Source organism: Anguilla anguilla, chromosome 8 (assembly GCF_013347855.1).
Source record: "Anguilla anguilla isolate fAngAng1 chromosome 8, fAngAng1.pri, whole genome shotgun sequence".
NCBI classification, from domain to species: domain Eukaryota; kingdom Metazoa; phylum Chordata; class Actinopteri; order Anguilliformes; family Anguillidae; genus Anguilla; species Anguilla anguilla.
In genome coordinates, this window is record NC_049208.1 from 24244702 (window position 1) to 24268421 (window position 23720).

At 40.8% G+C, this 23720-nt stretch overlaps 2 protein-coding genes across 15 annotated transcripts in view; both read right to left on the reverse strand.

Annotated features, from left to right (window-relative positions):
- Nucleotides 1–57: 57 nt before the first annotated feature.
- si:ch211-199g17.9 (uncharacterized protein LOC108180085 homolog) lies at nucleotides 58–8235 on the reverse strand. Of its 9 annotated transcripts, XM_035431438.1 has the most exons (10): nucleotides 7367–7861; nucleotides 7192–7256; nucleotides 4159–4218; nucleotides 3023–3097; nucleotides 2892–2939; nucleotides 2423–2477; nucleotides 1457–1546; nucleotides 818–881; nucleotides 632–698; nucleotides 58–450 (listed from the first exon to the last, which is right to left on the reverse strand). In XM_035431438.1, exons 2-10 carry the CDS (start codon nucleotides 7205–7207, stop codon nucleotides 377–379), a joined length of 549 nt encoding a protein of 182 aa, XP_035287329.1. In that variant the 5' UTR covers nucleotides 7208–7256; nucleotides 7367–7861; the 3' UTR covers nucleotides 58–376. The 9 variants fall into 9 exon arrangements, with proteins under 9 accessions (XP_035287329.1, XP_035287332.1, XP_035287330.1 ...); XM_035431441.1 differs by lacking the exons at nucleotides 7192–7256; nucleotides 7367–7861 and adding an exon at nucleotides 8210–8235; XM_035431439.1 differs by lacking the exon at nucleotides 7192–7256.
- A 79-nt stretch (nucleotides 8236–8314) lies between these two features.
- LOC118234697 overlaps nucleotides 8315–23720 on the reverse strand; it is a 71646-nt gene continuing 56240 nt past the window's right edge. For 4 of the 6 annotated variants that reach the window (XM_035431430.1, XM_035431428.1, XM_035431427.1 and 1 more), the window contains 27 exons: nucleotides 23563–23643; nucleotides 22644–22721; nucleotides 21953–22086; nucleotides 21198–21293; nucleotides 20879–20936; nucleotides 20684–20764; nucleotides 20025–20108; nucleotides 19743–19844; nucleotides 19044–19151; nucleotides 18853–18936; nucleotides 18634–18714; nucleotides 18054–18134; nucleotides 17333–17463; nucleotides 17084–17212; nucleotides 16790–16847; nucleotides 16106–16186; nucleotides 15545–15622; nucleotides 15183–15257; nucleotides 14700–14792; nucleotides 14415–14560; nucleotides 13975–14100; nucleotides 12980–13037; nucleotides 12737–12823; nucleotides 11121–12219; nucleotides 9551–9605; nucleotides 9147–9218; nucleotides 8315–8836 (listed from right to left, as the gene is read on the reverse strand). In XM_035431430.1, the coding sequence (XP_035287321.1) occupies nucleotides 8822–8836; nucleotides 9147–9218; nucleotides 9551–9605; nucleotides 11121–12219; nucleotides 12737–12823; nucleotides 12980–13037; nucleotides 13975–14100; nucleotides 14415–14560; nucleotides 14700–14792; nucleotides 15183–15257; nucleotides 15545–15622; nucleotides 16106–16186; nucleotides 16790–16847; nucleotides 17084–17212; nucleotides 17333–17463; nucleotides 18054–18134; nucleotides 18634–18714; nucleotides 18853–18936; nucleotides 19044–19151; nucleotides 19743–19844; nucleotides 20025–20108; nucleotides 20684–20764; nucleotides 20879–20936; nucleotides 21198–21293; nucleotides 21953–22086; nucleotides 22644–22721; nucleotides 23563–23643 (3371 nt within the window). In that variant the 3' untranslated portion in view covers nucleotides 8315–8821. The remainder of the gene's footprint in view (nucleotides 8837–9146; nucleotides 9219–9550; nucleotides 9606–11120; nucleotides 12220–12736; nucleotides 12824–12979; nucleotides 13038–13974; nucleotides 14101–14414; nucleotides 14561–14699; nucleotides 14793–15182; nucleotides 15258–15544; nucleotides 15623–16105; nucleotides 16187–16789; nucleotides 16848–17083; nucleotides 17213–17332; nucleotides 17464–18053; nucleotides 18135–18633; nucleotides 18715–18852; nucleotides 18937–19043; nucleotides 19152–19742; nucleotides 19845–20024; nucleotides 20109–20683; nucleotides 20765–20878; nucleotides 20937–21197; nucleotides 21294–21952; nucleotides 22087–22643; nucleotides 22722–23562; nucleotides 23644–23720) is intronic. The other 2 variants (XM_035431429.1, XM_035431432.1) reach the window with 2 other exon arrangements.

Here is a 23720-nt window from a genome sequence, read left to right on the forward strand (position 1 = left end):
TTGATGAATACCAATTATTTTCTCCATATGAAATTTCTAAGGGTAATTAACAACAACTCAAATGCAAGCATTTTATTTTACCAAGAACCTCTGTTGACAAATTCATTTCTATCAATTAAGTTCTAATTTATATCAATTGAGAATCTAATGCAGAAAGTGAATGGTGGCAACCAATGATACAGCAGTTTCCAGGAAAGTCAGGAACAGCATGAGAAAGCCTGCAATTGGGAACGTGTCAGAGACAGTGCTGCATAAACGAGTCATCCATGTGTGGAAATACAATTTGTTTTTGAGAAAATTCAAACGTATTTTTGATACAATAACTGAGTATTAAGAAGAATACAACCTATAAGTCTTGAAGCGTATTCTGCAAAACTCAGGCTTTGGTGTCTGAGAGTGTCTGATTAATCCCCTCAGCAAGGCGATTCAGCTGTGCCAGCTTCACCTGTTCTGGATCCATAAAAAGAGAAAAGGCCTCACAATTTGTGAAATATATGTTTCTCATTCATTGAAAACTGCAGCTGCTGAACAAGTGGAAAAGCAGACTTTTCACTGACTCATAGGGCTTGAACACAGACCTGCACAATTAAGATAGGCTAAATATATACTGAGTTCAGGTATGAAAACGTACCTGCTTTCAAAAGCTGCGATCTGGCATTTTCAAGACTCTCAATTTCTGAAGGAAGTCTGTCAGGGGACTGTAAATGAAGAAAATGCATAAAGGTATAATTGTTGAATTGAAAAATATAAATATAGTATGTAATATGAAGCAGGCCAATGTACTTCTGCTTCTAGCTTGAAATTAATCCTTGCTCACATAAACTGAATACAAATTCTTGTGTTGCTCTATCAGTTGTTGAAGCTGGTTCTCAAACTTCATCCTGTGAAAACAGAAGAACCTCAGTCAACAAATAAAACTGGTATCACATTTGCTGAATTTCACATTGTACAATTTTCATTTGATCCACTTAATTGCTGTACATGCCAAGTGTATTATTATCAGTACCAGTAGTAATTGTTGCAGATGCAGCAGTAATAATCGTAGATGTGTATAATTAATACAGTAGTTGCTCTTGTCTTGTAAATTTATATCTAAACAGTGGAGACATTTTGTGACCCAGAATAAAGATGGAATCAGAATTAAATGTAGCTTTTTAAAACAAGGTCCGTATTTATACAGACTCAATCAGGGGAATAAAAAAACTGCATGCCAAATTGAATAATGTGGTATATACAGCAAAAGCGTAAGCATACCCTCACACATACTTTACATATACAGCGATTACAGACAGGTATAATTGTGAACTGATTTTACAGACCATCTTTTCCATTTCCACTGGAATGTAGTTACGCAACTGAAAGACTAAAATAACCAGAACAGAAACATGTCCAGACTGCAGATGCAATTAATATATTTGCATGGACTGAATGTATGACTGAAGATATCAAGGAATACCGTTGTTTTCTGTGTTTTAATCTGGCCTCCTGGATTTGAAAGGTGTACTGCTCAATGAGCGCCTCGCTCTTGCTGTTCAGCTGAAGCAGTCTAAATAAAAAGTTACCAAATGACATTAATTCTAGCAAGTTGCCTATCTTTGTTTAACATACCCCCCCCCCCCCCCCCCCTTTTCCTTTTCACTGCAATGGCTAAATGTGTCAAATCACTACTGAGCTACTTGCACGTCTTATAGCAGCACTGTAATTGAAGCATGTGGATTTGCCAGCACTCTGTACTCTTAAAAAAATGGTTATTTGGCTTGTCTTCAGAGGGGAACCCTTTTTAGTTCTTTATGGAACCCTCTATGGTAGTTGTGAAAAGTGAACACTCCCAGATTATTACTACTTTGCTACTACTTTGGCAGACCAAAGAAGGCTTACACTACATAGGGTTCCGCAGACACAGAGAAGCCTTTCGGAACCCTTTCTACTGAGAGTGATGTGACTATTTGTGAGCAAGCACAGACTGGAGGAGCGGCATATCTTCTACAGAAATTTAATATACTGCAATATATTGTAAATGTGTATTTTTTAAAATGCAGTGATACATATTTACAAAATGTATTTAAAAAAGGATATAGAAATATCTAAATGTTGCAATAATTTGTATATTTTTCCTATATATTCGGAAGTGTGGCAAAATCTTGATATATTTTATTTCAATATATTTTCAGTATATTCTATTTCTGTAAGGGGGAGGAACCCTGGCCATTTTAAACCCATCACACCCATGGCGCTGAGGACAACTGTGTCACGTTCAAAACTGAAAATGTATTTTCTGTTAACATACAGAAAAAGAAACAAAACCATGCCAGCTTTTGATCATGACGAGATAAAATTTCACAAGAAAAAATATGGGAAAACTAGTATTAAGTCCATCACATCACAGGACACTGGACTGGCCATAGTGCCATACAATACTGACCTCTTTGCTTCACATTCCAGCTCATCACACTTGAACTGCAGGACCCTGTAAGACTCTATATAAAAACATGTTAAGTATGTCACATTAACAACCAAGGCTGTTTACGTCATTTACGAAAAAGGCCTTCTCAAACCTGCTCCAGGAGGGCTGTTTTGACTGTGTATATTTGGTTTTCAAAGATATTTAAGCACCACTTTTCAGCATATCACTGTTTTGATTAAAACTCAGTCCTCTCTGGCCAGATCCTTTGTTTAACTCAAGCTCGGATTACCCGCTTCAATGAAGAGTCAAGTAGCTCTGACCTACACGAAACTAAAGATTTATATTTACGATGGAAACAATGCTGCAGTTGGATAGCGATGTGGATTTCTCTTTTTTGGTTTATGATTCATATACTAGTCTTGCTAATGTCTTTTACACCTCTGAGATATTTTTGGCTGTGAATTTCAGATTCATATTCATACTATACCTTCTCTTTCCTTTTGAATCTCCTCCATTTGGTACTGCTCGGCATGCACTGTCCAAAAGGAAGAGTTATTCACGCAATAGAGTAAATCAAATATTACTTTTTAATCTCTGTGCATGACTTAGTTCTCTTACAGGTATCGAGTTCCTTCTGAAGACTTTTTCTGAGCAACTGAGCCTCTTTCAAATCTTCTTCCAGGACTTTCTTTCCTTGTGTGAAAAAAAGGGAGGCCTGGTTCATTTGTGGGGGAATCAAATCATTGCTCTTATTTAAAGGTGCAGTATGTAGGTCTGTTTTAGAACAGTTTTGTTCATATTTGTTTAAATTTCCTTCACATCCTAACAGATATCAATAAATGAAAAGCTCTAAGAAAAAGAACCCTGTCTCTCACTGCCCCAGGCCCTGAAATCAGGCAATACAAATTTTTCCCCACCTGAATCTTAACAACCAATCAGGACATTTCCCTGAAAGGAGGATTCCCTGTCTGCCTGTTAATTCATGGCATTTCCAGAGCAGAAGACACAGATAAGAGAAGAGCAGAGATACTGGAGAGATAGTGCAGAAGCTAGCTAGCCAGCAGGAAATGATTCAGATATTCTACACAGCTAATGCTACTACAACACAAATCCATCCATCCATTATCTATACCCACTTATCCTGAGCAGGATTGCGGGGGGTGCTGGAGCCTAATCCCAGTGAACATTGGGCGAGAGGTGGGAATACACCCTGGACAGGCTGCCAGGGCACACACACACACAGATTCAGTCACCATTCATTCACATACCATTCACTCACACACTCATACTGTACCTATGGGCAATTTACAGTCATCAATTAGCCTACCTGCATGTCTCTGGACTGTGGGAGAAAACTGGAGTACCCTGAGGAAACCCATGCAGACACAGGGAGAACATGCAAACCGGCAAGTAGCTAGGTAGCTACTAGCTAGATAACTTAGTTAATTGCAACTGCTTTGTCGACAAATGTTACAGGTGAAACGTACAGTAGCAAAAATAATATTTAATTTGTATAAAGTGTTGTCCTCTCTCCAGTATTCAGATGTCAGGCAGTGAACATGCATGTATTTGGAGGGAGGGGCTCTGGAGGGAGAGCTGAGGAAAGGGTGTGGGAGGTGGTGGAACGTTTTTTTCTTTTCCAAAATCTAGCTCTCTTGCTTAATTCTCCAAACTTACATGCTGTACCTTTAATGACTTTTTAGGCTTGCAGGCATCTACTGTAACAGGCCCCACTGTATTCTGGGATTAAATACCTAGCTGCATCTCTTTGATCTTTTCCAGCAACTCCTCCATTTTTGGCTCTGAATTTCCTCCTGAGAAAAAACTCAATATCATTAAACATGCTCACTATAGGAGACACTCCAGGGTCTGAACTTAGCCAAATGTGGGTAGATTATGTCAGTGATGGGTGAACAGGACAAATCTAGCTGCTGATGTTCACACAATCACAAGCATAGCTTCACAGCAGATATTTACAGCTGCTACAGCCCTGTATATGTCAGCTGTACTTCAAACAACATGTACTCACCACTGGGCAGAATGCTTAAGATTCAATCCTACTCTCAAATATCCTAATTTATACTGAAGATAACATTAAAATTATGAACATGATACCATTTAAAATAATATTCAGTGATGTGAATAACAACAAGTTCAGTCATTTGGTTGTTGCATTTTTTTTTTGCTGTAGCTATCCAATTTGTTAGCTTTAGTTTGTAGACCATGACAAAAATGACATATGACAAATTGTATCAGGGATACAATCTGTATTGAAAAAACTCAAAATTGTATGGGCGTGGTCTGGAGCACCCCTCCACCCCACCTCCCCACTTAACTCCTCTGAGATGGTCCCACCCACAAGTAAAGAAACACATAAAACAGAATAAACAGACACACATCAGACATTAGCAAACGGTATCCCCAATGCTCAACAGCACCAAACTGAAAAATTTACACAATGATCTCACAATTCTGTTGCATTCATTTTTATGTGCTGCCTTTCAACCCAGATTCAATGATTCTACAAACCACAATTTCTACAAAATGGGAAATATAAGCCTCTACATAGAGTCTACAGTAGCCTATCTGATAAAGGAAAACAACTAGCAATAGTCCACACCCAATGTCATAATATAAGAGAATATTTTCCAGCGCATGCATTGGCACAAATAAATGCTTGGCACAAATAAACCTTCAAGGTGAATGTTCTGCACTATTCATAGGTAGCTTGCTCCCTCTTGGGTTAACATTAGTATATAGTCAATTTTAGTATGTAGCCTAAGGTTATTAAAGACACTTGATAAGAATATTATGTAGTATCATTGTTGCTAAGTTTATTAAAAGATGCTTTGTGGAGAGACCATTAAATAGTTTCCTTTTTAAGATGAGACAATTGATGTTAATGTCACAGCTATACTTTCTTCATTAGCCTTGAGAGAAATATGGCTGTGAGTAGTATGATTATCAGTTTTTTAATGCGTATTAATGTAGAGAAATTAGAAGATGAGAAATTAAAGTGAGATTTTCTCAGAAACTATGGCACATATCAAATTAATTTAACAAACAAATAGACACTCTTCTTATGACCATAAGAAAATATAGAACAGGATTCCTTAAAATTGAAGTGATATGTGATCGTGGAGAATCCTCCCAATGACTCACATTCATTTTTTTGCGCTTCGAGCGCCCCCTTTGGGCCATCTGAGAGGCATATCAACCCTTCAGTGGAAGTATCTTCTTTTGTAATCTCAAGGCTACGCTAAAATCAACAAATTACACTACTGTTTTCTAACCTGGAAATCAACGAGGTCATTATTCATTTAAATTATTAAAAGATCTGTTTAGTTTGTGAATGTGAATTTAAATGATTAAATGAAATAGTTAATTAACTCAGCCACTTGGGATGCGCAAGCCAGTGCATTCCTAGAGCCGGTCCCAAGCCCGGATAAATGGGGGAGGGTTGCGTCAGGAAGGGCATCCGGCGTAAGAACATATGCCATATCAAATATGCGGATCTGATCCGCTGTGGCGACCCCTAAAGGGGGGAGGAGGAGGAGTAGGAGTAGGAAGAGGAAGAGGAAGAAGAAGAAGAAGAAATAATGAAATAGTTAATTGTTTTGGAGTTCTTTTTTAAACGACTAGAATGTTTAATAACCTTTTTCATCAATACATGTCAGCGCCCCTGAAATATTTTTTTTAAAGCCATGTGAAAAAAGTTACATTTGAATCCTAGTCGAGTGTGCAGTTATGCCCGTATAAGACTTTTCATTCTTAAAAGATTTTTTTGATCTAACTTTCATACGCGGTTCATAGGGTAGTCGGACAAACCGACGCCTCCGGTTACTAGAGCTGTCAAAAAACCAATGTTACGAATCGACGTTGCTACCATCTTTGTTCAAAGTAAACGTTGCTATGGTACACGTGATCTCCGCAGTAGGCGTGAAGAGTGATTTGTTACTTGTACACACCTGAATGAATTCACTCGTTCTGCTGTTAGATGTATGCAGTTCACAGGGAGTGGCTATCGTGATCACTCACGTCAGTTAATACGGTAGTGCCCGAAAACATTACATTGATTACATTACATTCATTTAGCAGACGCTTTTATCCAAAGCGACGTACAAAAGGGCATATCATGAGGTCATTGGACAACTACAAAACACAGGTTCAATAAGATACGGGACTGGCAGTGTGTACGTGACCTCTGTGTTGTTTGCATTCTGCATGTTATAGCCTAGTTACTATAAATAAACGCAGATTTTTTCATTTACATCCTTACATACAATCAAATAAATTTTAACCTACAAACTGGCAGCCATTTTGGAACATCTTCAGACCTGTATCTGTTAAACTCTGGTGACATGATACGATGTCAAAAATTCTGCTGTATCCGTTTTTAATACACAAAGACTGCTTGGAGGAAGTCTGAGGAAAATGGGAAACATGAGCCCGTAAAACGGCTAAATCCTGGTCGAATTCTGACGGAGAGACCCTTAATCAGATGACGTTACAATGCCTTTCTACTGGTGAAACGTGTCCAATTTGGAATTTGAGTCTTCAGGCCCAGGGGCTAGCTAACTGTAATCTAGAATTAGCGTCAATATACATCGAACTCAGATTAGTTAACCAAATGAAATTCAGTCTACAGTGGTAAAATTTTGCGGAAAATTTACTACTACTAGCCAGCAACATCGTATCGCACGGGTTAGCCAAGTTCACTAGACTTGCAGCAATTAGGGACGATAGCGTTAGCTAATTACTAAATTAGCTGGCTAATGTTGACTTACCAGAGGCGAAGTTCATTTTTCCTTTTTTAATGCGAAGATACCAAGCGTGTCTATATGTCCTGAAACTACACGGAAAAGTAGACAGTGCTTTTCAAACAACTAAAATACTTTTAAATGACAATTCAATATGGTGGGTTGTCTATCCGTTTCTGGTGAACTAATTGCTCAAACTTACCGAATTTGGCTAGGCTATCTGGAAATGTAGCTAGTTGCCGTTTAGGCCGTTTCACAGCCGTGCGCGTGATAGGTGACGACTGGAGACAAACTTTTAGGTTAGTCTATTTTCGCGCTCCTGTTTCAAATACCTTCTCAGGACATGAAAGGATAAAGTCAATCTTGCTGTAAACTTGCCATCTTGATGTAAACTGTGATCATACTGTAATAACACTATAAAGTGTGGGTACAATGACAATATCTGAAAATATTTTCAAGGATCCACGGTTGTGTAGGCCTACTGAGATTTTATATCAGAACTATGGGAAGAAATATTCAGGAATATGTTTTGCCCCTCAAAACTTTAATCTTTAACTAGAAAGGTTACAATTCCTGAAGGAATTGTGTGGGCTTGCTTCAAATTCCAACTGGCGCTCAAGCCTCAATGCATTTCAGTGAGGGCCGGCGCATAGCTCAGAAGCACGAAACCGTCCAGACCAGTAGTCTCCAACCCTGGTCCTGAAGAGCTACAGGGTCTGCTGGTTTTTGTTTTCACCTTAAAATCAGCACCCAACTGAGACCCAAGACACCAGGTGAGTTGAGTTAACTGTGTAATCAACTGCTCGAATTGATTCATGAAGTGCAGAGTCACTATGAAAACCAGCAGACCCTGTAGCTCTCCAGGACCAGGGTTGGAGACCACTGGTCCAGACCCACGGCGCACCGTAGCGTTACATATAGGCCTACAGACTACAGCCGGGGATCAGCAAGTAGCGATTATGTTCCAGGGATTAGTCATATCGTAAAAGTGTCATGAGTAAAACTTGGCTAACTATATAGCTAGCTAGCTATGGCATGTCCTCACCTCTATAACGTTATTTGTTGTCCTCTGTGTGTCCATACATCTGTATCGGTGGTTGTCGCGTCCGTGTGTCCATACATTTGTATCGGTGAACAAATCACAATCAAGTTGAAGCTTTTCCAAATTTCTTTATCAAAACATTCAACATACTTATATAAGTGGTTCAACTTTATATCTGCTAAGTATGCAAAAACAACAACCAAATCTATACTTTTCAAAGATTAAAAAAAGACTAGAAACACATCATTGTGTGATGCAGTTCAGAAAAAAATTATTTGTGATAAATGGTATCAGTAAAAAATATAAAAATTGAAAACCACAAAAATACACTTGACAAATATCTCCATTGTTGAAATAAAATATAGAAAATCAGTTATTTTTCTGACACTTCCTAGAACATGCAACACGCTTCTACATTCTCAGTTTGTGTTTTGCGAGTTCCCGTCATTTCCTTAGGCTTTTAGGTAGAATTTGGGGTAGTTTGTTCTTTTCCCCCTCTTTTTCAGGCTCAGAATTGTTATGGACCCTGATTTTTGGGGGGTACAGGGCTGAGATTCCTCTAACTCTTGACCCCAAGAATCGCAGACTCCCTGGATTCATAAACACGCAGCTGGATTACTCGGTCTTCCTCTGTAAAACAATGAATAAACAATAAAACTTCCACAAGCAAGGGCTTGGCATATGATTTGCTTTATCACTGCATTAATGTACACATTCTGTAGTTCTCCTATTTATGCATTACTGGTTTGGTCTGATCCACTTGGGAAGATCCACCAGACATCAAGTGCAGCTTACTAGCTGCTCGGGATATCTTTTTATGCTTTACACTCGCTTCACTTAAAGGACACACACAGCAGTGCAGGTGTGCACTTGCAGTGGTGGTTCACACATGTCCAAAAGCTGTACGTATGTTTGGAGAAATGGTGGACAGTGCACTTACATTTCCAGAAGCAGGGCTCACCTCTCCTCCCATTGCTGTTTTCCAGCAGGTGAGTAATCTCTCAGCAGGGCTCTGGTAAGTGAAAAAAAACAGGAAGTCAAATGGCTCTAACTTTCCAGTTAACACAAACCCAGCACTCAGTATTTCAAGTCCATGTAATGATTACTAACAATACCAGACATTGGAACATGGTTAGAACCTACAGCAATGGAGTCTACCTGTCAGAATCCTTTTCATAACCTACTTGCAATACCAGAGCAGGCTTGCAGAGTACCGTCCAATGAGCATACGTCAAGTCTACCAGTCAGAATGTGCTCCAAAACCTAAGCAAGTCTACCAATCAGAACAAGCTATACCATTTACTTCCACTAAATTTACCAATCAAAGTGTGCTCCAGAACCTACCTCCTGTATGTCAGTGTAGTCCAGCCCTGGGATCTTTACTGGAGGAGGATCAAAGCTGTGAGGTCAAGAAAGAAAAGAACGCAGCTCAAATGTCAGGAGACCTGCTCTCATAACTCAGGCATTACTCACATTACAACAGACAGTGCTCAGAACCAACATACCTTTTTTGTAAATGAAGGAAGACTTCTAGAACAGACAAGACTTACACAGAATAGTGCTGAATGTTCTGCTGTTGTCATGGAGCTGGCAAGCTATGACTTCATGATGGTGGACACCAACTTTACATTTATTATGTTCCAACTGAGATTGTGGACTATGCTGTCAACTTAGATACCTCTCTGATACAGTAGTGCATCATTAATATTTGTTCATATTTGGATCTATATAGCAACCTTGTGGTTGAACTGGCCTAGGGCTAGAGTCGTGGTCTTAACAGTCAATGCACAGTCAAGTTTCATAGCTTTATGTCAAACAGTTTTGGAATTATTAGCCTTTTTGCCTACTTGCAAATTCATTGCATTTTCATTCGGCCATATTTTTACATAACTGCAAGAAAAGTAATACCTGTATACATTTCTGTGAAATAAGGCAAAATCCCAAATTCCATCCAAATCAGTCAATTTTTGTTGAAGCATTTTAAGTATTCTCCAAAAAAATTCAAAATTGCAGAAAATCCAATATGTTGGTCTTATGGTTCTTTGACTTAAATGTGTTTGTGAGGTGAGACATCTACTGACATTTATTTAAAGTTTCTAGGCCAAAAGGTGCAGCAGTTATGGTTTAATAACTGCAATTACAAATGACTATTAGTATATAGTGCCATCAAGTAGCCAACTGGCACCAAATTTGGTACTCCATTGTTGGGTGCCACCCTCTAGTAAAAAAGAAGTTTCAGAAGAATCAGCCAAGTGGTTAAAGAATGGAGGAAGGTAACAGACCAGTAAATGTAATATGAGATGGTGGCCAATTAAAGATGGTGCCCACCCATAAAGCACATATCTATATTTTAAATGAGGACTTCTGTCATTGTAGCAAGTGTGACATCTGCAAGGTAACTGTGATTTTTAGTGAATTTATGAATATTTTTAAATATTTTAATATCTGTAGCACCATCATGTGGTTGAATAGGGCTAAAACGTAAGGGCTGCACTGTTGATATAACTGCACATACCAAGGTATGTGAGAGGAGGTAAAAAAAAAAAGATTCCAAATTGGTAAATTTTTGAAGAAGAAGCATTTTAAGTGTTTTTCAAAACATTCAAAATAGCGGAAAATCCAATATGGCAGACTTTATGGGTCCTTGAGGCAAATATATTCTCATGAGGGGAGGGACCTGTGCACCACATTTTGTGACTCTAGGGCAAACAGGGTGCCGTAAGTTAAAGGATTCAAGCATTCAGCCATCTAAAACCTAGGCTCCCAGTGTCGACCCCTAATTCAAGTCATAATCTTTGTGAACAGCATCTTTGAACATTTGAAAACACCAGATCATTCTGATTCAAAAACTTCCCCCCAGGCTGGGGGTTGGCAATAACAGAAAATCTCATCTTTGCTGATATCAGTAGCTTACTCTGAGGGCCTGCTGTTGGTGATGTTGTTTGTTGTGTTACACTGTGTGCTTGAGCTCTGTTTGAATCTCTTCCCCAAAACAGACATTGACTGAGGCACCCTGCCTGCTGATGTGTTCCTGGGACAGGCAGTGGTGGTGCGGCGCATAGTTTGGGGTGCCCCAGCGGAGGATGATCGGATGACAATCCTGCTGGTGCCTTCTTTGGAATGCCAGTCATTTTTCAGGCACTCGCTCCAGCTATTCATGTCCATATCTTGCACCCCCTTTGGCATGGCCGGACTATGGGTCAACTCTCTCGTGTCCCAACAGGATGACAGGAACTCCTGTTCATACAATGTCTTTGATGGGCTGATGAATATGTTGCTGCCGCAGTGGCCGCCTTTGGCCCCGTGTATCTGAGTGCCCGAGGGTCTGGGGGCCCCGTCTGAGAGGTGGCGGTCTGGGGCACCCTCTCCAGGGTCGTGAGCCCCGCGGCTCCGCTTTGCCTGCAAGAGGCCGGAGGTGAACTGGCGGTTTTCATAATTCCACGGGGCCTCATCCCTGACCTCGTGCCGTCTATCCCCTGCTGACACTGCAGTAAGCCCCCTGACAGCCACTGGGGAGTGCAGGTGTGTTACTGTGGATATCTGCTGTCCTTGGTCCCCACCCTCATTGGCAAAAGACCTCCTGTCATTGGTACCAGAGGAAGCTGTTGCCTGAGAGGGGTGGTGTAGGCTGGCTCTTTTTGCTGGGGGAAGCTTGGTGAAGCTTGGGAAAACTGGTTGGGATGTGGTGTCACAAGGGTTGTGGGCAGGCCCAGGGGTGCTTGCCCGGGGTTCACTGGCCCTTTGCGAGACACGTTCCAGATGACTTAGGGTGAGGGGCTGGCTTGGGCCACGTTCAAGAGAGGGACAGCCCGTGGAAGCTGAGGGGTGGTGGGTGGACAAAACTCTGGAAGACTCCAAGTGGTTTGTCCGCTGGCTCCCACTGGTTCTTTCCTGGGTTCTCATCTCAGCCAGACGGTGACCATCAGACACCACAGGAGGACGACAGGTGGACGGACCATTTCTTTCTGAGCGAGGGCCTGAATTCTGCGGAGTCTGATCTGGAAGCCTCGGGGCTGTGACAAAGAAGAAACTATTTTAAACATAAAACTATTTTCCAGAGAAAAATATGCAACACAACCGCTTCAAACTGAACAGAAATTCAAAGAAAAAGGGCATTATGGCTTTTGGAAGATGTGCCAAGCCTACTACAGTGCACCACCAAAATCCAGTTGATACACTACTACTGCTGTATGTAACACTTTCCATTCCATTTATTTAGAGAACCTATCAGCCCCATTTAAGACATTCAGTCTCTGCAGATGTTCCAATAGGCTGGAGTGTGTAACAGCACTTAAAACTAAACCCACCCTTGATTACCTTTTCAATCATGTCAATTCACTGGCCTCATTGTCTACAGGACATGTTCCTTCAACAAACATTCAACACCTACAACAAGTCCTGGGAAAGAAACGTGCTAACAAATTCTGACAACTCCACTGAATCATATTAATGGACACAAATTCACCTGGTATCAAAGAGTGCTTTGAGAATGTTTTTTAAAATTAATGTATCTCACACACACACACACACCTGTGTGCTGGGCAGGATTCCCCTTTCCTGGTTTACTGCAGGACTGCCCCTTCTCCACACCATTACTGCCTTGCAGCATCTTTATGCCTACAAGACAAACAGAAAGAAGTAACAGAACACACTGACCCTGTCTGTGCTTTGGATGAGACCTGTTCCAATGGCACAATGCACAGCAACATACAGACATCTAATGAACAATTATGGTGGATTTGCTTAAAAAAAAAACTTGATTACTATACTTACAGTATTCATAATTTTTTTGCTTGAGTCTTTCATGGACTTCTTTGGACATATTAATCACCTATAATAGAAACAAAACAAAAGCCGTTGCTCTCAGTCACGCCCAGATACAATGCAAATTGTCCCCACCATAAATGGCACTTTCAAGACCACTGTCGTTATTACTTAAACAATCATCAATACTCAGACTAGGGATGTCCCGATCTGATACATTGATCGGTACTGACCAATGTGTCAGTACTCATCATTTTATCAACTGATAAATGATACCATTCCATATCATTAAGCATACATATCTTAGTTAAAATACATTTTTGCCAAATCTTTCTGTTTCTTTTCTTTTAAGGCAATAAAATTAAATGCATCAGGTATCAAAATATAAACTTTTTGTCAGTGCTCTCTCGTCGATCTTGTAGTTAGTCTGTGCTTAAAATTTTGGAGAGGTCCCAAAAGTGAATTGACAGCCTTACAGTGAATTGACAGGAGATACAGCGAACCCACTAACGGTCAGCAGGATTAGCTGACGCTGCTATTCATGCCATGCAAATACAATAGGGCAATCTCCACAAAATTAGGCTACTATACCAAAGTGAAATATCCCTTTAAATCATTATTTATTTTCTGTATAATTTGTTTAAGCTTACGTGGCCTACCCTGGAACTGTTTTACTGATTTTGAGCCAAGCTGGGTGTTCTTGTGTATAGGCTAGCTGTTGAATAATTTCTAAAAGAAAAATAACAAAAATATTGGTATTGGATCGATATTGGCCAATACTGAATGTTACTGTACTTGAATCAAATAGGGAGACGACAAACCTGGATCGGGACATTTCTGACTCAGTCATCATCATTTTACAGAAAAGTAATATGAAACGCCCTGGAGTTCAATCCCAAAATGGATTTGGTTAGTGTGTCCATTTACTCTGGGGATAAACTGATCACAGTTTTATTTCTCCAGGACACAACCCTATGTGACCTTTAACCTCTCCACAGGGTCACCTGGAAACTGCCGCTCCCCTCCTCCTCCTCCAGCTTCTTTGCTACAAACTGGACCAGGTTTGTCATTCCACAGGTCAGACTGCCTGCCTTCTTCTCTTTGTCCAAGCGCTTGGGGTGATGGGATATCTGTGAAGCAGGGACACGTGTGCATTTTAGGGTATCTGAGAGTACAGCACCCTGAGTAAGTGCAGAGTAATTATTATTATTATTATTATTATTATATTTTTAATATGTCACTAAATCTTTGAATCATTATTCTTTGAAAGGTGAAAACTTGGTAAACAATAAAAAGTACTAAACTATAAATGTCTAACATACAGCATGTAGTAACCTGCTTACATTTCAATAAATCATGTTTTTCTTCTCCTCTAATGGGCCATAGTGAAACAAGTAAAGATAAGCGCACACAAGAGCCAGATTTTTATACCACACCCACTCACAATGTAAAAGTACAGATGCTGGCCACTGGTCAGGTGCTTGATAATGGTCTGCTGGTCACCGGTCAGTTTGGTTGAACAGGCCTGGCACAGGTAGAAAGGCGGAGGCCATCCATCGACATTGACACACTTGATCACCCGCTGTAGACCTGTCCAATTTAGACCCAAATTCACCACACTCTGTATCACAAAACCGGTACAGAGTGTATCTTAAACAGCATACTCTAAAGTCGGTTTTCAGCCAGTCATAAAGGGATGTTATAAAATTTTGCCTGCAGCAGTTCTCACCAATCAATGCTGACTTCACCCCTGAACCCGACTGATGCTCCTGACCAGACGCTGTCGCAGCATTAATCACATTCTCCACACCAGGACTGCCTTCTGTCACACATATAAGAAAACATTTGGTTAGAACAAAAACAAACTGATTGGCTCTGTGGAGACATACACACTTTGTACTTTCACCGAGAGGATATTTTAAACTGTTCAGTCATACTGGTTGGCAGTGAGGAAAAAAAAATGCATTCAATAAACTTGTATCCAAATTTTCTTCATTTCCCCAAATTATTCCCATTAGAATTTATAAACCCTTCTTTTCAGCCTGCAGTCCACCAGCTAAGATATGTGGCTGCAATGCCTGAGATCACACACCCAGGCAGATTACAGGTGTCCGATCAGCATTCATTCACAAAGTTCTTCATTCTCTTCCAAAGGGTAGGGGGCCTACAACTACAACTCTCATGGTTCTTTGTACCACTCTGCTACACCCACCTGTCCCACTACTTTTGGGGTGCTGGACAGACTCTTGTGGAGCATCTTGTGACTGGCCCTTCAACTTGCAAATGTCTGAGAGACAAGTATAGATCAGACTGGTAAATTACAGATCAGCTTATATTATATTACAGGCATTTAGCAGACGCTAAACAGCAGTGTCCTACCCGGTACAACAGCAGTGTCCTACATGGGAATCAAACTTTAAGCAGCTCACGCTGTACATTTTTTAAATCTGGGCTGTAAATTAAGCAATTCAGGTGAAGCACCTCTCTCAGGGGCACAGCCTCATGCAGAATTTGAACCAACAACCACCTGGGACCAATTCTCATCCCCAACCTGCTGCACTTGTGACCGCTTACCCGAACCAGTGATCTGCAGGTCCTGGATGGATTTCTCAGAACATTCTTCACTTTCAACTTTCTCTTGTTTCACCATAACTGACAATAAACAAAAGGTTAAAACTGGAAGATGATGTTCCTCAGAAGCTTTATAAACACATTTTAAACACATTCTGCATATATTATATATCATAATTTGAGTAAATTCAATAACTTTGAAAATTATGTTAGCAAAAAACAATGTTTATTCATGATAACAGGCATGCCCCATCACAGCTTTATATTCTCTACACTCATGGGAGAGGAGAGAGGTACAAAACCTTCCTTCAAAATGTGTAGCACCCACAGTGTTACTTATGTTAAGCCTAGTCCTGGAAGCAGCATTAAAATATTTGGGCAGAGCAAAAATGGGTCAGGCAGCAAAACATGGCTAAAGCTGATCCCATGGCTCATGACCTCTTTGGGAGGGTCGTTACAGTGGGACCCGATGTTGCTATGCAGTGAAGGCAGTGGGGGTGGGGGCAAGCCACTAATCTCTCTTGCTCTTACTCTTTTGAGTATCAGCCATGAACACACACTAACCTGGTCTCTGTGTAGGCGTCACATGTGTTTGGAGATCACTGTGGTTCTGTTGTTTATAAAAAGTCTGCACCAAGGTGAGGGCTACAGTAAAGACATGTACACCCACACAAAGTTTAATTGACATCACTCGCTAACTGATGTGAATAAAATATTTCCTATGATTCCTTAATTTTATATGGAAGTATTATCTCATAAATATTTTTAAAAAAAATGAGATTCACAAATATTTTTAGCATCTTACAAACAAATGCAACTGATTCACTGATGTTTTTGCACTCACAAATGTCTCCCGAGCAGAAAAATGTAATAAAACATTGTCATTTCTTGAAACACATTATTTTTTGTGAAAATATTTACCAATGTACGTGCATTCATTTTGCATTTATGCATCAGCTTGCATGTGTGGAATCGCTTGCAGTCATTGGTGGATTTCAGATGTATCCACAAATAGGTTTGTTTTTTCATCAAGTCTACCCCAGCCAATCAGATTTTAAGATACATCCTTTTGCTAATGCCCACATTAATCCGACCAATCGCATTTATTTATTTAATGATTTAGGAGACAATAACCCCATAATAGTAGCCCCTGAATTACATAATTAAGAGCAAACACACAACTTTTAAATAAAGATCTGCTAAAATCAGAGAACAAATTCAAATAGAAATTTTCAGACTGAAATATACCTTTGTCAAATGGCATAGATTTCACTTTCGTGTAGGTTGCAGAATCAAGCGACACTTTCTTTGAACAAACAGAAAAAAGGAAAAATTTTAATGAATTTTGGTTACCATTCAGATTCTTCAAAGGCTTACACTGTGATGATCGAAAAGCAATTGGTGAGTGGACATGGTACACAGAAACACTACAGCACATGTTCAAGACAAACCTCAGAGGGAGGGGAAGGGGGGGAAGAAAAACAAAATGCTCTGGGATTGATTCTGACCCCCCAAAACTGAAATGGATTTCTGAGTTTGCACCTGGATTTCCCTGACACCTCCCCACTCTCCACGCTCCACCTCCTTTGCCACCTCCAGCAGGTAGCTGGACTTCTTAGCAGAGTCCTGAGGAGTGCTCCCCTCCCTGAAGAGATCTGGGCGTCTTTTCAACTACAAGCACACAACAAACTGTAAAAACTGCTGAATCAATGGATGGACGCACGCACGCACGCACGCACGCACACAGACACAAAATGAAATATTGGTCACTCATGAACCCGCCCACCATACCAGGTAACTGTTGCGGTGCTTGGGTCCGATGATGTGTTCGATGAAGCGGGTTTTCAGGAGGATGCGGCAGGCCATGCACAGGTAGAATGACACCTGCTTTTCACCGCGACATTCAATCAATGCTCCCAGACCTACACAAACAATTAAACATAATGCTCAGCGCACAATGCTGCAAAATGCACGGCTCCAGATTAAGACAAAGGACGGGCACTGATGCGGATTTGGTAATTGTAATTTTATTTTTATCTACTATCTAGGTACAGTAATGGTCAACAGAGCTTAAGAGATCATTTTAACGACAAAGTCATAAATTATCTTCTAAAAATTCCAATAAAGTTCCAACATGGAAAACTAAATATCAGTCCATAACCATCAGCAATGCAGAAAAGTCAAATCATGACACGTGAAACATTTGCATGACCCTTCCAATGGAGTGAAACAATGAAACCAGTAACATTGATAAAGAAAGAAATAATAAAAATCCACTGATATTTAAGCCAACTGTGGGAGACAAATATACAGCATGAAGCCTGATTACACAAAGCACACTGTCTGCATGCCACATTGGCGTGGTCTCACAAACACACAAATACACACACACACTCCATTCTGTACATAAGGGGACCAAGGACCACCTGGACATTGTGTGGCATCACAATAATCCTAATAATAAATAATAAAGCACTTGACTGAATGACCGCAGGAATAACCAGCTACTCACCAACCAGTGGCTGAGTCCTGCAAGGATCCTCCATATAGGTCTGTAAGTCCAGAGTGGGGCGGCATGCCTTCTCTACAGGAGCTGCAAAACAACCAGACACTTCCTTACAAACAATGCATGTTATCCATGTATTACAAAAGCACTTCCTGCTGAACACTGCCCTCTGAAGTCAAAAACCGGGATTACCAAAATATTGTTTTCACTCTTTTCCATGCAAACTTTTATGATTGAAAATAAGCCCCTTGTTTATTTTCTATTATAGAAATATGCATATACATGTACACATCTCTTCATTGCAGGTAAAATGAATAGGAGGAAGAGTGCACACTTCACTCACAAGCTAGTGATTACTTTCAGTCGGAGTGGCCAGAATATTGGAGAACGAAGCAGTTATGAGAATAACATGCATCAGTACATTATGCAAGTTGCCCTGAATTGAGACTAATAATGTCAAAGCAAAATAAGACATGCCAAGTATTAGGTGATATTTGACAGAATATGTCCAATAAAAGGACCAATTACATAGACAACACCTTCACAAATGACCTGCAGTTAACAGAACCCTGTTATGTCCCCTCACCTTTGTCTGTCTCTGTGCCCTTCAGATTCAGCCAGGGTTCCCACCGCGACGCCTGGGCCAGCACTGCCTCCGCCTCAGCCGCTGACAATACAGAGCAAAGCATGATGGGTATACACGGGGTGTCCACGCCAGCTCCTCACCATCACCCTCACCTCACCCCATCGTCACCGCCTTGGCTCTTGGCGACGCGCATCTGAGGTCACGCATGAGTTAACCCACCTCTGGCCCGGCTGGGGTTTTGTGGCTCCCGCTCGGGTTCGTCTGAAGCTCCTCCGTGCTCGGCCGTTTCCGCTACGGTATCGACTGAGGAATGCAAAGGGGGAAGCGAATGTCAAATCTATACGGCCCCCTTACCTTGGCAGAGACTGCGCAAGTCTGCGCTTCACATGTAAGGCAGCAGATTCCCTCACCGCTCTGTCTCTCCACCTCCTTAGGATCCTGAGACGGCTCCTGTGGGAGACCAGGGCCCTGATGCCTCTTTTCACTGATACAGACTGAGTAACAAGGGGACCTTCCATCTGAAAGCACAAAGACATATCACACCTTCACTTTATTATTGTCACTTTATATTTATACATGAACGAGACATACTATTGCCTAATACATTTTTTATTAAGTATCAAAGCCAAAAAGAAGAGGAAAGCCTTAGGGTTGGACACACCAACCACAAAACATGTACAGTGGCAAGTCATAGGCCTGTCCAAAGCTGCTGGATGGCTCATTCAGTTAAGGCACCCCCTGCTGTGCTGCATGGATGAGCCCCACATAATCAGATCAAATGTGGACTGTGCCAGTGCCCACTGTGGCTGGGGGTGACATAAAGCGACAAGCAGTTGGCAATTGCGTGGCCCAGGGTACAGGAGTTTTCAGTCGGATAGGGTATCGCACTCACGGCCATTTAGCCACCCGTTGGTCAATTGGGCACCTGTAGATTGCAGCCAGAGTAGACTGACAGGTCTTCCCCCAACTCTGCTTTTTTCAAAAATGAATAATGCCTGTCCAATCAAACATTCACCTTGGCTGCATCCTTTCAGAGAGAATTGGCAGGTCTAACAGAGTATCAACACCCCACCTCGACCCTGACCGCTACCACAACAAGCTCAGTTTACCCAATTCTGTGAGTTTTGGATCCTGTTCTGGACGAAGCACAGTTTGGACCTGTTCTGGACCAAGTGCAGTCTCCTGATGTGAAATGGCCTCTTCAGTGGAAGCTTTGAAAAAAGTTTATAAAATGAAAAACAGAAACAAGCGGATTAAAACAGACACACTCACTGCACCTGCCATGTCGTTTTCAGAAAAAAGCTTTTAAAAAAGTTCACATTTGGCAGAATTATTAATTTTCATTCAACAAAAACCTCATGGCAGTAACCTTTCACCAGGCCTCTACTGACCTCTTGGTGATTCTGTCCGGCCTGGATTCTGCTGAGGTGTTTTTGGGACCTCCCAAGGTGAAAGTGTCCATTTATTCACTATGACTTAAAAAAATAACAAGACCAGGTTAAAACCTAGTATATGGCTGGACCTAACACACGTGATCTGGCCGACCAATGGTGTAACTTCATTACTCAGTCAGTCAGTCAGTCACTCACAGACATTCCCATTTGTAGGGCTGGCCCCGCTGTTACGGTCCAGCCAAAAAAGCTACATTTTCATCAAGTCTGTTCATGAATGAGTAATCAGAGCATTAACATTCAAAAAACTGAGCACTCACTGTTTAAACTTTTTTCTTTATGTAGATTGCATTAGAAAAAGGGCAAGTCTGAACATCTAATAATGCAATTATACCTGAAGACCTTGGGAAAGGAAGGGAAAACGGGGACACTTCATATTCAAGTCAAATCAAAAATGGCCTGTAATCCTATATTCATGTATTCTACGGGTCACAAAAATGATATTATCATCAAACGTATACATAATCAGATGGCCTCTCTGTGCAGCACAGTCACTCTCTAGTTAATGGTCATCTGTGGTCAGTCACTATGTCATTGTCCAGATATTGATCGTTAGTGTCTCAAGACCTTGAACTCATGATATGAAGTCATTAACTCACTTGGTCTGTGACCAGGGGTCACGAGGGGTCGAAAGCAACTCTGGTTCTGTTCTCTACGGGTCCCCTGCAGCACGTCCAAGGCTGGGCGAACAGAGACTTTGTTTAAATTCACTCAGGACATGATTCTTTTAAACCACAGATACTACAAATGTTGAGACTTCACACCTTTTTGGAAAACGCAATAATGGAGCTTACCCACGCCAAAGGGAACTGACGCCACTTGATTATACATGTTCAGATCCAATTTCATAACCTTCAATCAAAATGAGAGTGAAAGACAATGAGTCAGTGTGCAGAATGAGTTTGAACATGTTTGAAGCTGAGTATATGTACATGTGTTCTAATCGACCTCACTCCAAATCTTTACTTTTGATGAAGTTTCTCTACAGACCTGGTGTGGTTGCCACACTTTCAGCCTGATGAAACAGGAAGCTGTGTGTGAGGTGTGTGGCATGAATTAGGGGGGTTGGGAATGGATAACAAAGCAAAAATGCTCAATCACTTCCACAAATACCTGGACGTCCCAGACCCTCTCGTGATCCTGCACCCACCAGGCAACACCAGTGGGGTTGTTCTTCCAGTCCGGGACAAGATCAGGGTACTGGGAGCACTACCGAAGCAAAAATCCCACGGTGTAAGACATGCATGTTTCAGGGCCGTGCGCCAACCCATGGCGGCTCAGAGTATTCCCTTGTTACCTTGCAAACTCATCATTTGTATAATTTATTATCGACTTGTATCATTTATTATCTACAATCTATAATCTTCAGTTTCTGCTCTGGTTGAAACCTAATCCCTGGGTGTGCCCCAAAATAAGGGGCTGATGGGCCCACCCCAAACCCACATGCCTTGTTTTACCAAGCATGTGTTTGCATGTCTGCAGTGTTTTTTGCTATTGTGCCTAATTCATGCCTGTCAGAGGATTCTGATATATTTTCTGTCATGCATAGTACAGGAACTCCCATTCCCTCCGTGTTTTTCATCTCCCCGGGGACCTCACAGATCAAACCTTTATCTCTCCTGAAGAAACTTGCATGCTCTCATTTCTCACACACTGCTACAGTGCTGTAATAAAGCTTTGTCAAGTACAGCATGTGCTGTACAGTTTCTGACACTGATCATTATATGTGACTGAATATATGAATTGGACCAAATATTAAATTATTTAAATAATCACCATGACAGAAAGGCTCAGATCAGTATTTCACTCTGAAAAAATTCAAATAAACTTATTTATATACAAAAATATAAAATATTTTCTAAACTTACAATGTAGCGGTACTGATGGCAGTTACTGATGATGTGGTTACAGATGTGGTTCTTGCTGACCTTCTCTGCGCAGGTCAGACACAGGTAAAAGGTTGCCTGCATAAAGCTGCGGCACTCCACCACAGCTCCCAGACCTGCAGAGGGCGCCACCGTGTGACCGTGTGAACCCGGTATTTTAATTTCTATAGGTAAGCTTATACGCAGAAAATGACAACTGGTCAAAATACAAAAAATTCTGTGTTGTTATACATTGACTAATGCAAATTAAAGCTTACACCAATAAATAAATCATAAAAATTAGTTAAATAACTTCTCCCTAAGGAAGGGTTCAACAAACAATATTTAGTGGAGTAACCCCAATTCTTCAAAAAACATGAGGTGGTCTCAATTTATTTTTTCCAGAGATGTATGTGCTGGCACACAAACACACACACACTGACATTACAGTTACTCAGTACGTCCAGTTACAAGTGAAGAGGTTCATAATTTTTTTTGAGGACATTGACAGAAGTGGGAATAGGAGAATTATTTTAAAGGGCTAAATGCTTGAATAAGTCTATTGAGTGGCATGTTAGTTTAAATATTCGGGTACAGTTATCGCACCAATACTGACTGATTGGGAAGGGTCCCAATAAGAAGTCAGAATCAGAACACGAACACTGTGATTGGTTGGCAGGGTTGTGGAACTGACCAACAAGGGGCTCCGGCTTGTGGGTCACTAATGACAGCAGGAACTTGGAAAAGTGGCTCTCACCAACTGGAATTTCCACTGTGGGGAAAATAAATAAATAAATACCAAAAATGACTGGCAAATCAGGAGGGTAAAATTAGATTTGTCTTATAAACAAACTATACATTTTCAGAGAACAGATTCGTATCATGGTGACATTGGTTAATTCAAATGTACCTTCAGGGTTTTAACTTGTTGAATATTACAAGAAACAATATACTTACAATGAAAGCACAAAGTCACTGCACACAGGTTTTTTGAAGGCAGATGGTAATAAATTTATCCCTAAAACTGGACAAATTTATTACTATTTCTGCCTTCAAACATGCCATCTCAAGACATTTTCACTGATTCATGCGACTGTTTTTCTACCATGTAATATCCCCATAACACTCTCTGGTTTTTTGTTTTTTTTCTTCTCCCCCATATCTCGTTTGTTGACTGTTGTTTGCTTGCCTGTGTTTTAGTTTGTTATTATTGATGTATGTTATGCTTTTATCTTCCAGCCCACCTCCCCTTCCCTTAAGTGGCTTTTGTCGCTTTTCAGGCCGCCATTGTAAATAAGAATTTGTTCTTAGTGACTTGCCTGATGAAATAAAGGTGGAATAAATAAATAAATAAAATAAATTTAGCACAATCCCTCATGTCTTTGTCACACAAGTGCTTTTTACCATATAAACAAATCTTACATGCTCTGAATTGCCAGTAATATAATCCTTTTATGTGAGCATGCTACAAAATGGTGAGTTTTTCAGTAAAATTAAAATCAGTAACCCAAATTGCCCCAGGACATAATGGCGAATATGCATCAAATTGTGTAAATGAAACACAAATGCTTAAGATATTTATATGGCTTCTTCAATCTTTGGTGTCGGCTCACCCCTGTTAGGCATAGCCCGTCGGGGGTCTTGGGGAGGGACACGGGGTGTCATCTCTTGGTAAACCTTCTCACAGAAGGGAGCTGTGAAACCACAAGACCACAAAAATGTAATGAATCCATTCAGAACGCCCTCACCTTCACACCCATGACCTGTGGTA